General features: G+C 31.4%; 1 protein-coding gene across 1 annotated transcript; it reads right to left on the bottom strand.

The window, feature by feature from the left end:
- Positions 1-8881: 8881 nt before the first annotated feature.
- On the bottom strand, positions 8882-12994 carry LOC125068766 (tetra-peptide repeat homeobox protein 1-like). The gene is made up of 4 exons (XM_047678069.1): positions 12958-12994; positions 9526-9861; positions 9290-9439; positions 8882-9079 (listed from the first exon to the last, which is right to left on the bottom strand). Exons 1-4 carry the CDS (start codon positions 12967-12969, stop codon positions 8882-8884), a joined length of 696 nt encoding a protein of 231 aa, XP_047534025.1. The 5' UTR covers positions 12970-12994.
- Between the last annotated feature and the right edge of the window lie 272 nt (positions 12995-13266).

Below are 13266 nucleotides of genomic sequence, written 5' to 3'. Positions count from 1 at the left end.
TAGCCAATTTTTGTCTCAGTGATTAGGGGACGATAGTTGCACATAAAATGTCGGTTATGGTCTCATTTTGAACAGCTCCAGCCGTAGATATACAGAAAAATAAAGAGCATTCCTGATTGTAATTTACTAAATTGTTACGATTTAACAAAGAATTAATTTTAGAGAGCGGAAGTTACTGGCCGGTTAGAGAGCGGTACTACAGCTGTATAAGAACAAAAAATTAAAAACGTAAAAAGTAAATTTTCATCATCAAACTCCAATTCTAACTGAACTTTATCATTTAAAAAAAAATCATCATTTTGGTGCCAATTTTAGATGAGTGACTAGCAATTTGCAATAAAATGAAATCAAAATAAAATATGTCATTGGTTTCCAAATTACTACCACGTTATAAGCAATATTTATTTTAAGTTGAAATTAAGAATGAGATTATCCTTTAAATATATTTTTTTTTCATTTTAATTGCTTTAAATAGTTCAATTAAAAAAAAAAAACAAACAAATTGCTCGATTTATAAAAATATTGACGACAAATCACACGCCCACGATTAATGCTCAACTGACAACTAGTCACGGACACCGGATCAAGTCGCATACTAAACAGACGGGTCATTTACGGAGATAAAAAATAAGGCCTCGTTAGCTAAAAGTAATCTAGATGATTTTCTGCATTAAAGTTGCAACTTTGTCCAATAAATACTTAAGTTAATATCTGCAATGACTCGAAAAGTTTTTTTTAATTTTAAATATTATTTTCATGCGTCACAAATATAATTCATTCTAAGGCACTGGGTCGAATGTATTTATTAAAATATATATATATAATTTTTTTTAGTGCATTGGTTGGCGGACGAGCATATGGGCCACCTGATGGTAAGTGGTCACCACCGCCCATAGACAAAGGCGCTGTAAGAAATATTAACCATTCCTTACATCACCTATGCGCCACCAACCTTGGGAACTAAGATGTTATGTCCCTTTTGCCTGTGATTACACTGGCACCCTTCTAACCGGAACACAACAATACAGTTTACTGTTATTTGGCGGTAGAATATCTGATGAGTGGGTGGTACCTACTCAGACGGGCTTGCACAAAGCCCTACCACCAAGTAATATATTAATCATTATACATTATTATTGTTTTATGTTTTTAAATTGTGGATTATGTGAATTGACAGTTGAACAACATAAAAAAGATTACATTATAATTTATAATATTTCAATTATTAATTAAATTCAAGTAAAATAAGCTTAATTTATTATTCTTAATCTTCCGACATGGAACATTTGTCAGATGATCTTACTACCTAACATTTGTTAGAAAACTTACATTCTGCTCCCACTAGTGGGAATTATAAAGGAATTGTTTTAAATAATCATAAATAAAAATTACAGTTTAAAGTAATCTTTGTTTAGCATATTCTACGTTCAATATACAATACAATAAAAAAAGTATTGGAATCACAAGAGATCAACAGATATTAACACTGTTGATTATTTGTAATAATATGTTTTGAGCTTGTTTGAAGCACGCTACAGTTAAGTTTTATGACTTACTCTGCATTCGTTTAAAGACCAGATGTCGCCATATTTCCTAATAGATACTAAAGCCTTAACTAGTCTCAAGTAGGTAAATATTTCACTATTAATGAACTAAAAACCGAAGGTGCTTAAAATTTAAAGCTATGGTGGGAATTTTAATGATATAATTAAAATATATAAATATTAAGCATTTATTTTATATGATTAGCTTCGTTGAACTAGTAATCTAGTTGTTAGCTTATAAGGATCACAGGTCCAGGGGTCCTGGGTTGAAACCACGCGTCGCGTCCATTAGAGACTTATTGAGTTCTTCTGTAGAGAGATTTTAAATAGCAGCCAACTAAAATTGGAAGTTTTACATCCTCATGCCTCTTAAACTTTTTAAGCTTCTTCCACTCAGATTTGCTGGCCCAACGGTTTTTGTTTCGGAATAAAGTGTGCATTTGTTTTTGCCACACACTTGTGCCCTAAAACGCCTCGCACAATTAGTTTCTATTTATGAGTATAGTCGAAATCCGTCAGAACGACATCATAATTTGTATATCGTCAGAGGAAAATTAGAAATACTTATTTTTGCAATTTTCAATTTTAAAAACGGTTTCTATTGGGAAATCAGGTTAAAAGCAAGAACAGACCACTACTTGGTGGCAGGATTTTGTGCAGTCTTGCTTGGGTAGATACAATCAACATATCATCATATATTGTTCAGCTAAACAGCAGTACTCAGAATTGTTGTGTTCCGGTTTGAAGGGTGAATGAGCCAGTGTAACTACAGGACATAACATCTTAGTTCCCAAGATTTGTGGGGCATTGGTTATGTAATGAATGGTACAGCGCCAATGTCTATGAACGGTGGTGAAACTGCAAATAATATTTAAAAAAAAACTATTATTTTAGTATATTTCTTTTCACTGACAATATGTTGTCGTTGAAATTTTAACAAATATTACAAGACTACAAAGCATACACGATACAAGTAATAATTGACAATTTATTTGTGGAAAATCTTAAAAAAAATAAAAATCTGACTTTGAAAACAAAACACGATAATGAGTCTGTATTTACACTAATATTAATAAATGCGGAAGTAGCTCTATATGTTACTTCTTCACGTTTAAACCGCTGAACCAATTTCTGAAAGTTCAAGTCCAGGATAAGGACCTAGGTTAGTTTATATCACGAATATCATCCCTTAAAGGTGTGAAAAATATTTGTATGGGGAATTAATGAATGTTTGTAGGGGGGTAAAATACGGGGTGAAGGTTTGTGTGCTATAAAGTTTTATAAATTGCATTGCAACCAAGTAAAGCCGTGCATTTGAGTAGTTGTTATATAATTGTTTACAAATCATAACACATAGAATCCATCTTTTTTTATTGTCATCGATATACAAATTGACTTAAAATATGGAGCAACCTAGATCATAATAATGTATGTACAATTTTAAAACGTTTTTCTCGGTAACGATCTAAAATGCTCCGTCGGGGGTATCTGGGTCGGTCGATTCGTATAAAAAATGCATACACAGCGACTTTTGAACCGATGGAATCGTGACACGCAAGTTCCGATCGCCTAGATTATAGACTTTGATAAAACCTACATTCATTACTAACACGGGAAACCTTTAACGTGTTTATCATTCTCTATTTTTTTTAAATATAATTGTTTCTCCGTATTCTATACGTTTCTATATTTATATTTTTTGCGATTGAATTGAAACTTTTTACATTATTTTTACATAGATATCTAATTTCGGATCTGAATTTGGATACGGATTTATGAATTATATTTTCAGTTACGGTTGCGGATTTCGAAATCATTTCGGATTATCCGATTATTTCGAATTTTTTAAAGAGAAATTACGATTTATCATATTGACTGTATTTGTAGACTTTTATTTAGTATTAGGTATAATCACCGAAAACAAACAGCGTTAAAAAGACTATTAGCTAATCTCATAAACTGGTTTTAACCGGATTTGGTTACGGTCATAAAAGCTCCATGCTGGCATCATCCCTGGTATAGAACTTTTAAAGTACTAAAAATAGTGTATAAGCTGTATCGGATATGTTTTGTTTTTAAATACATGTGCATGCTTGACTTGCTATTTTAGTTAAAAAATTAAAAGTAATTATGAATCGAATAATTATTAATTATACAAACACGATATCACATTAAAACCGAAATATATTTTGTTCAAGTAGATTTCCATAAGCACTTTTAAACTTTACAGGATTGAATTAAATATAAAACTACCACAAGTTTGAAATGTAGATTCGACAAAGAAGTACCAAATATATAATTTTTTTTTTTTATTCTCTGTCTTTTATTATACTAGTCTTTTATTTGTGCCAAGAGGGCACAGATTTTCGCCCAATGTCACGTGCGATGGAAATGGAAAATAAAAATAATAACATTAATTTATTGATACATGTCACATTTTATCTGACATTCAATGAATTTAACTTATAAACTTATTATGAAATAGATATTACACACACTTATTGTTTAGTAGTTATTTATAAATAGTAGTTAATAAATATAAAAAATACTGACTATTTTATTTAAAAAAATCTTGTTTTTATTTCAATTTGAAAATAAGTTTTGTTTTTGTTTTATTGCGTACTATGAAAATGAATAGTTAAGTAAATAAGATGTTTGTAATTATAATTTCACACATTGTTTAGGGGTCAACGCGGTATTATTACTTTTTAATTCGTAATTTAATATCTCATCATTTTTTTCTGTAAATAGTGTACATAATTTAATACTATAACATTGTTAGTATTATAGAAATAAAACCTAATTTATTTGGAACGAAATACATTCAAATTTCAGTTTACATATGCTACAGATAGCGCCATCTACATTAGTTTAGAAGAACTTAGATAAGGCAAGACTGAAAATAAACTCTCATTTTAATGCCAACATCTGCCGCTGCCACAGATTGTAAATATATGGCGCTGACTGCACATATAATATATTATGTACCTATATGCCGACTAGAGGTATAGCGACCTAGAGACGGGATGGCATGTTTACCTAAGCCTATTCTAATAACAGAAGAAGTAAAAACAAATTATTAACAATTTACAATGCGATATTATTGGATTGGTGATATAATGGTGTTTTTAATGTTGTCGAAGTTTTTGTCGGAATTTCGGAAGTAAAATTAAAGTGGATATAAGTAGTCAAGGGGAATATTGTTTTTTTTTTTTATAAAAAAAGTTATATTATTCAATAATTGTTTGTAATGCATACAGCAGAGCTATTATTAACGAATCGCGTGGAATATGTAAATCGAAGGTTTGTTTATCTCTACTCCCTCTTTGATTGTAACAGGGTAGTATAACATTTCAAGTATGTTATTACTAGTGTATATATGAATTAAGCGTATTTTAACTGTGCCGATAATATTATAAAACAAATATTAAAAAAATAACTGTTTTCAATTCGTGGCATATTAATTGCATTGGCATAGTAATTAGAAAATGAGATATATTATAAGTTTTAAAATATGAATTGGCGGATAAATGATTTTGAGGTACGGCTTGGGTAAGCTTCTTCTGGGTATAGTGTTTTTATGTTCCAAGTTGAAGAGTGAGTGAGCCAGTGGAAGTACCTACGTAAAATGTTACGTTGTGCAGGTACAATGGACGTAATGTCTTAGTTCCCAAAGTTGGCTACGTATTGATGTGGTGAGGAATGGTTAACATTTTTATAGAGTCAACAATGGCAATGGCAGTTGTATCCGCCTTCCACAAGATTACCCATTTGTTCATCCGCCTTCATATTTGATCAAAATAATATATTATGGTAGTATAATGCCGATGAAAACAAAGAGGTTCCTCATACAAATCTTGTGCACCCCGCATAGTGTTCATATTCAGATAGCCAATGAATTTCTAAATATAAAGATGGCACGTTTTACTATCTTTAGTAAAATACGGAATTCGGAACGATAAATTTATTGGGGTTTGATTAAAAAAAAAAAAACAATATTTTGGCATAAATGGTAATAATTTGTGCTCAATCGTAGCAGCTCTCCAACTCTATCCCTTCAATTTTATTACCTGATTAGACCAAATCTACATTTCCTATAAGAACTAATCACAAACAACCTAATTACTGAGAATTTAATCACTGAAAATCCCAATATTTTTATTAGGTAGAACCAAGGTTCGAACCAGGGTTTAATTGAAAGTACTTTTTTGGTGGGGAAAATATCTGCGTGACGTAATCAGTTTTTGTAGGATTCCTTCTCTTTAAGACACATGCAATATTATTCTTCCTCAACATGGTCAGAGATTAGATTAGATATTCTACAGCAAACAACAGTACTCAATATTGATGTGTTCCGGTGAGTGAGCCAGTGTAACTACTGGCACAAGGAACATAACATCTTAGTTCCCAAGGTTGCTTGGGAAATGGCCGTGGCGCATTGGTGATGTAAGGAATGTTTAATATTTCTTACAGCATTATTGCCTATGGTCACTGGTGACCATTTACCATCAGATGGCCCATACGCTCGTCCGCCTCCTATACCATAAAAAAGATACCTCGGGATTGGTTTAACAAAACCCATACATTGTCCCTCTGTGCTCCTATTGTGGTGCGTACGCCATTGCGAGGCCTAATGCCCTACAAGGGGGTCCTGGCAAGGGATCCTCCACCGTACTTCGGGCACGTAACGTTTCCTTCAATGTATAAGTATATCTTCCTAATGCTCTAGCTACTATCTAGTAATGTTTTAAATGAAAGTTAGTCCTCTATTTTCACAACTCCTAGAAATGTAATCATTTTTGCAATTAAAGCGCCACCAGTTGTGTGATATTCATTTTATCTCACTAAAGTGTTGATCTTTGGTAGTAAAATAATTGATGAGCTCCTGATCTCTCAGACAGGCACGCCAGAGATGGATATAAGGATTAGAAAAGGTTTACTTAAGATCGGAATATTTAAAAAATAAAATAGTTTATATATATATTTTACTTAATCTAAAAAAGAAATAACAATAAAAAACAATGAAATCAACAATATCTGCAATCGTGTCCTGAATATATGTACCGCTTAGATTCCAAGTTGTATTTGGTTCCTCAATCTTCTATTCTTACTAGGAAGTTGATTTTATTTTAGACATGTTTTATTTGAGACATGAGCTATCTAGCTTGTCTCAACAATATTTTTTGGTGAGCTGACATATAAACGAAATTTAAGTTTGCAGGTTCATGATCCCTATGACCGCTTACGAAAAAGGTACTGTTATGTTAGTGACTATTTACCATCAGGTAGCACAATTGCCTCTCTGCCAAACTATATTTAAATTTTTGATAATTACAATGAGGTTCCGACACTTCCATCAAAATAACTTTATTAATTTGCAAAGTTATAAATAATATTGTTTATCATATCATTTTTAAAACATGAATATATAGTTCTTATGTTCGCGGTTATAACGTCCTAAGTACTGTTATCCATTGTCTTAACCCTTGATTGAAATTTTACGCAACGTGTAGCAAGGTTCCGTGTTCGACGCCCCAGTCACGTTGTGTTACGTTACGTAAGCGGTCATTCCATACACCACCTTGATCACATACAAGTTTATACAGGTGATAACGTGTGCGATTTTGAATAAGTAATCAACAGCTGGTATAAAGTAAAATTGTTTATCTTTGACTTAGCAAATAAATAGGGTAAATCCTTAGACTAATTATTTATATGTACGTCTCGATAGAGTATCGCACTACAAGAACTAAACCAAACGAGCCATTTTATCGACGAGCATTTATAATCTTGGTGCGTCTTTATTTATAACGTGACGTTATTATAGGCAGACTTTTTTTTCATCGTCTAGCATTTAGCTGATTGAGTACGTTTGCTTGATTTTGTAAAATGTTTCGAGTTTATTATTTTTATTTATTTAAAAAAAAAACTGGACCCACACATACATTGTTGTAAGTAATTAATGAACCCTGTATTTTATTATTTCTTTTAGGTAATATCAAAAGTTATTTTAAGCAGTTTCATCGATACTTGAAGAAGACTATACATTTGGTTGGCACCAAATGTATAGTATAGGTTGCTAAATATCCAGACGGGCTGGCCCCGTCTGGATATTTAGCAACCACTTGTCATATATTCTACCACCAAATAGTAATACATAGTATCATAGTCTTCTGGTTTTGAAGGGTGAGTGAGCTAGTGTAGTTACAGACACGAGGGACGTTGTGTCTTAGTTCTTAAGATTGATCGCCCTTTGCTTTTGTTAAGGTTAGTAAATATTTCTTAAAATACCTATGACAATATTCGGCTTTTTGAATGTTGATAAAAAATAGCAACTTTAAAAGTAAATTAATATGAAAATAAGTTTTCAAGTTTAATTGTGTTGTTATAAATAAAGATATATTAACTAACTGTTTAAATAATTTTAAAATAGTCATTGTCAATTATTTCTCTTATTTTGTATGGCAGGTATAATTAAGTCACTTTACTTTAACTTGAAATACTTGCATAAAACAAAGCCTTTAAGTAATATGAGATAAAGTTATTCATAAAAAAATAAGGTCAAAATAAAAGCATTAAATTCATTAATACAATTTATTACAAAAGGTCCATTTAATAATAGTTTTTAGTCGACTGCGGGCGAAGTAAACTCGATTCATCGAAACTTATCGGCTAATTAAGAAATACCTATGTACAAAAGTAAAACAAATCCCAGGTACATACATTTGAAGCCTCGTCTCCGCTCAATTTCAGGAGATCAAAATAAAACCATCGACAAAGGAAAAAAGAAAAGAATAATTTCAATCAGAATATTAATTATCTTGCGTTAATATGTAATATATGCATATATGTATATAAACATTTATATGTATACAGAGTTTAAAATTATATCCATCAGAAATTCTGACTCATTGCGTATAATTCAAAATTTTCTTTTGTTTTAAAATGATTGCCTGTTTGTTTTATATTTCAGATTTTAATATTTTCTTTAATAAATGTGTTTTATATTATAAAAGCCTCAAATGGCAATTGCACATCCCATTCAACCCGACTCAGCTCCAAATACATCAATCAGTACATTCGTCACTTAAACCTAATTTATTCTAAATCACAAGATACCAACCGTGACTATATAAAGCCTTATGCAAAATGTCATTATACATATATTTTCATTGACAATCGGTTATTAGCAAATCTCTTTCCAGTTTGACCGTTATATCCTGACCGTCTTTGGAAAGATATCTGATGATTTTTCGTCATTATTAGCCTTCGACTTGACGACACGTTATGTTATGTTATGTTTTCTGTTTTCGATAACCGACTGTTTAATTTAAGATTTACCAGATTTTAGAGTGGTAACCGTGACCGTGGTATCCGTCATGGATTCCACCGCCAAGGTATCCAGATGCAATCCCAGAAGATAAACCGCCGCCGATAATGGTTTTAAAGACAGGCACTCCCACGGGTTGTGGGATTGGTACAGCTACTGGCTTAGCCACGGCAACTGGGTAGGGCTGAGGTACGGGAACTCCAACCTGGAATTTGATACAGAGTATTTTTGATGCGAGCGGGTATAAAAAAATATTTCAGAAAGGCAAGACATTACAAGGAGTTGTTTATACTGTATAAACAAGACCTAATATTTAATAAACTAAATAAATAAACCATATATTTAAGATGTGGGGTTTGGCAGTACGCAATTATTAGTTTTGAACACTTTTGTTTTGGAATTATATAAGACAAACCTGTTTAATGATGGGCACTGGAACTGCATGTGGCACTGCAACTGGTACTGGTCTGTCAACTGGTACAGCAACAGGCTTCTCCACTGCGACAGCGTAAGGTCTAGGGACTGGTACGGCGTAGGGGCGGTCTACTGGCACGGGGACAGCAACCTGTAATAGTAATAATTTACCGTGAATAATGATACCTTAGTGAACAAATTCAATTATAGCTCTTGAGCAGTAAATATGAAACAGACCTTAACGGGGTAGGGGACTGGCCTGTCAACTGCTACTGGGTAAGGCGCTGGTACAGGTACGCCAATATGTTTCGTAACGGTCGTGTGTACGTCAGCACCAACAATAGTGCCTGAGGAAAGCCCTAAGCCTGATCCAATTCCTGAGCCGAGACCTCCGTAGCCAGCGGCCAAGGCACCGCTATAACCTCCATAGCCGCCACCATATCCATAACCACCTCCGAGACCATAGCCGTGCGAGAGCAGAGACCCGCCATAGTGTCCAACCAGACCGCTACGTTTCTGAACGACTTTGCTCGGTTCTGCGAGAACCGAAGCAGTCAAGAAAAGGATTGCGAACTGAAATTAGAAAAAATAACTTATAACAAAATATACAATGGAATATCTTATAATTTTCGTATTAGTATAAACTTATAAGAGTTCTTTGCAATAAAACGTCTCAGGTATGCACTTTTTTTAACCTTTCGTAAAAATGGAAATTAAATAAATACTTAAAAAATTATTTAGATTACTATTTAAAGTAATATTCTGAATGTAATTCCGCAGCTCCGGAAACGTAAAGACGTTTGAAGGTACTTTCATAATTTATCAACAAACGTCGCAGGAGGATATCCTTTCTAATAGTGCGATAATCCTCTTGGGATTTTTACACGTATTCCATACCTAAGTAATACAATTAAATAAATAACAATAATTTATTAATATCACACAGTTGCATAGCTTGCATTGAGGTAGACTTTTCTTATAAATAATTAATTTATAAAAAAAATATTTTTAAATTATAATTTTTTTTTTTGTTTTTAATGATGTTTCCTATTTATTTAAATTACTTTATAGACTTATATATATATATATATATATATATATATATAGAATATTATTAGCCTGTATTACTAAATTATATTCTTCGATGTAAGAAATAATGTAATAAAAACTGAATGTCCATTTTAATAAAACAACTTTAATATTTTGGTAATTTACAGAACGTGGCACTATAGATATTCGCCTTTGCCAAAATTTCGTTATCGATTCAAGTGAATTAATTATAAATCGAACAATCGGAATAACTTTTACCAGTTACGTGTTATGACTTCATCACGCCATTATCATTCATACAAGGGCTCATAGCTAACGAAATTCAGTCGTGGTGCGCATTTCAAATAGATTATGGCGCGAATTATGGCACTTTATGAATGTTTAATGAGTTTCAATGTTATTGTTTTTTATGTTTTCGCTTTCATTCGTTATGAATTAATCATTAAGTTCCGTTCTTCCGATGACCAATAGTCAATATTGCTTATAGCAATTTTATTTTACCGACACATATAAATTCGGAATTGTATAATGTATTAAGAAAGACATATTAATTTTTATAATAAGGTGAAAAAAGTTTGAAGCTTGTTCCACGAGGATCCACGGGTTTGTGGACATACATTGAGTCAAAATGACGCATTAGCTTTTCTGCTTATGTAATGAGCACAGGCACAGTTTTTATTCCCCCTGTGCTATATGTAATATAAAAATATACTGTATAGCACACACTGAATAAAGTTGCTTTCGGTCAATGAAAACATTTTTAGAATATCATCGTATCGTACCGTATCGTATCATCGGTTCCGGAGATTACCCTCTACATATAAGCAAACAAATTTTATTTATTTATTATATTACTATATATATGTACATGTGGCAGAATTTCATCCAATACATATAATTTATAAACACAAATAAAACATGAGAGTTTAGTGCCACTTGCTCAGATTTGAACCCGCGATATTCAATATATAATATATTTAAGGTGGATCTCGGCTGTCAAAGATGGAATTTTATATTAATTACAGCAATATACTAATAAGGATTCCACTAACAAATAATATCTTGTAAATATAAAATTAAACTTGACGATTAAATTAGAATCAACCGCTTAATTAAATATACATATTTCTTATTATAAATAAATAAACTACTGACTGACTGACTAAATAAGAGTTATTTAATCGTTATGATATTATTGTTTACATTACGGACCACTCTTAATATATTCAATTTATTTAAAGTCCATAAGGTTGTCTTAATAAATACTTTTATCTTATAATATTTTGAAAATGATATCCTCCTGTAATGCAATTTTTTTGTTATTATAATTTTTATATATGTATCGAATGACGACATATCAATTAAACTCGTTATCGTTGCAAATATATATATCTAAGATAGTTCCTTTATAATTAGAATTTTATATTTGTTTTCTTAAGTTTGTTATTTTATAAATAAACATGGTGATACTGTCGATACTATTATATATAAAGAGTATGTTTACAGTAATCTAAGTCCGATTTAAAACAATATTTTTACGTTAGGTAGTTATTGTTAGGTAATTATTAGGTAGGTATTTATTGAGAAAGACTATAAAAAATCAACTACAACGTACGCTACGACGGTTGAGAAACATGAAAATGATTAACACGACTGAAACCACGCGTAAAAGCTAGTTATTTTAAATATGAATGGTTTTATGAAAAAACGTTCAAGCATTACTTCGTAATATGTGTTTACTAGTAATAATAATATCTACTACTAGCTCATACTATTGACACATATATAAATTAAATTGTAAAAAATGGAAACATATTTTACTGCGGTCTCGATTAAAGGAGTGGGAATTAGATGTGGAAAAATTCCTTTGAAAATTTTTTCTTCTTAATATTTGTGTGTTGTAAAATAACTGATTTTTTTTAATATATATTATTACTTTGATTGATAAAGAGTAGATTAGGTTTATGATCCCTTTACATTTAAGATACAAATTGAACGAATGAAAGACCCCTGACCGATTATTGGCCGTGCGGGAAATTAGGCTTGTAGCACAGAAAATATTTGAGTGCGTGCGTAAAGGTAGGCGTTCTATTTTTCCTATAACCATATAAGTTTTTTATGATATATACATGATCGAAAATGCAAAAGGCTTTTTTGCTTTCAGAGGCACGGGAATGAAAAACCGCCAACTTCCAAACTCCAAAATATTTTGAGGGTGTTTAAAATATTATAATCATATACCGAAAGTTTGAGAAGGTTAATTTTATTTTTATTTAAAATGTAATATAATCGAATTAAACATAATACGTTATGTAATTTTCGTTTTTATTCTATTCTTGTCGACATAGATTAAAAATCTCAAAACAGATAAAATAAATTGTCTATGGTAGATACTATATTTTTTTATATGAGTTTTGTGTAACATTTTCGTAAATTTTTATTTACATAATTTAAAAAATATATAATTTAAATGTGTCTGTAACGTTAAAATATTATAACGTATCTTGAAAAATCACAGATAAAACATATATATTTTTTTATGTAATTTACTGATTTCTCACGTAATAAATGTTTTTTTTTTTTTAAGTATATTTGTGTAAATAAACAAAGTTTACTTACAAAAGCCTTCATTGTACTGTAACACAACACTGCACTGGTACACTGGCAGGCACTGGTGCATGGTGTTCGCCATCCACTACTTATATAAGGGCAGTAAGACCCCACTCGTAGGACTCTGGGCGATGATTGCCAATGCGAACTTTGTATGACACTCGGGTTACCGTGTTTATTAGTATTTGGGTTATTTTTAAAAATACCTTTTGTTTTTTTTTCTTATTTCACTCGTCAATTTGTTTTTATAAATTGTAACAAATTTTGATACATTTTTATTTATATGTATCGGTCGAAAATTAAGGTGTTTACAACATA

The sequence above is a fragment of the Vanessa atalanta genome, chromosome 14, assembly GCF_905147765.1.
Source record: "Vanessa atalanta chromosome 14, ilVanAtal1.2, whole genome shotgun sequence".
In the NCBI taxonomy this organism is placed as follows: Eukaryota; Metazoa; Arthropoda; class Insecta; order Lepidoptera; family Nymphalidae; genus Vanessa; species Vanessa atalanta.
This window is presented reverse-complemented; position numbering and strand designations above follow the sequence as displayed.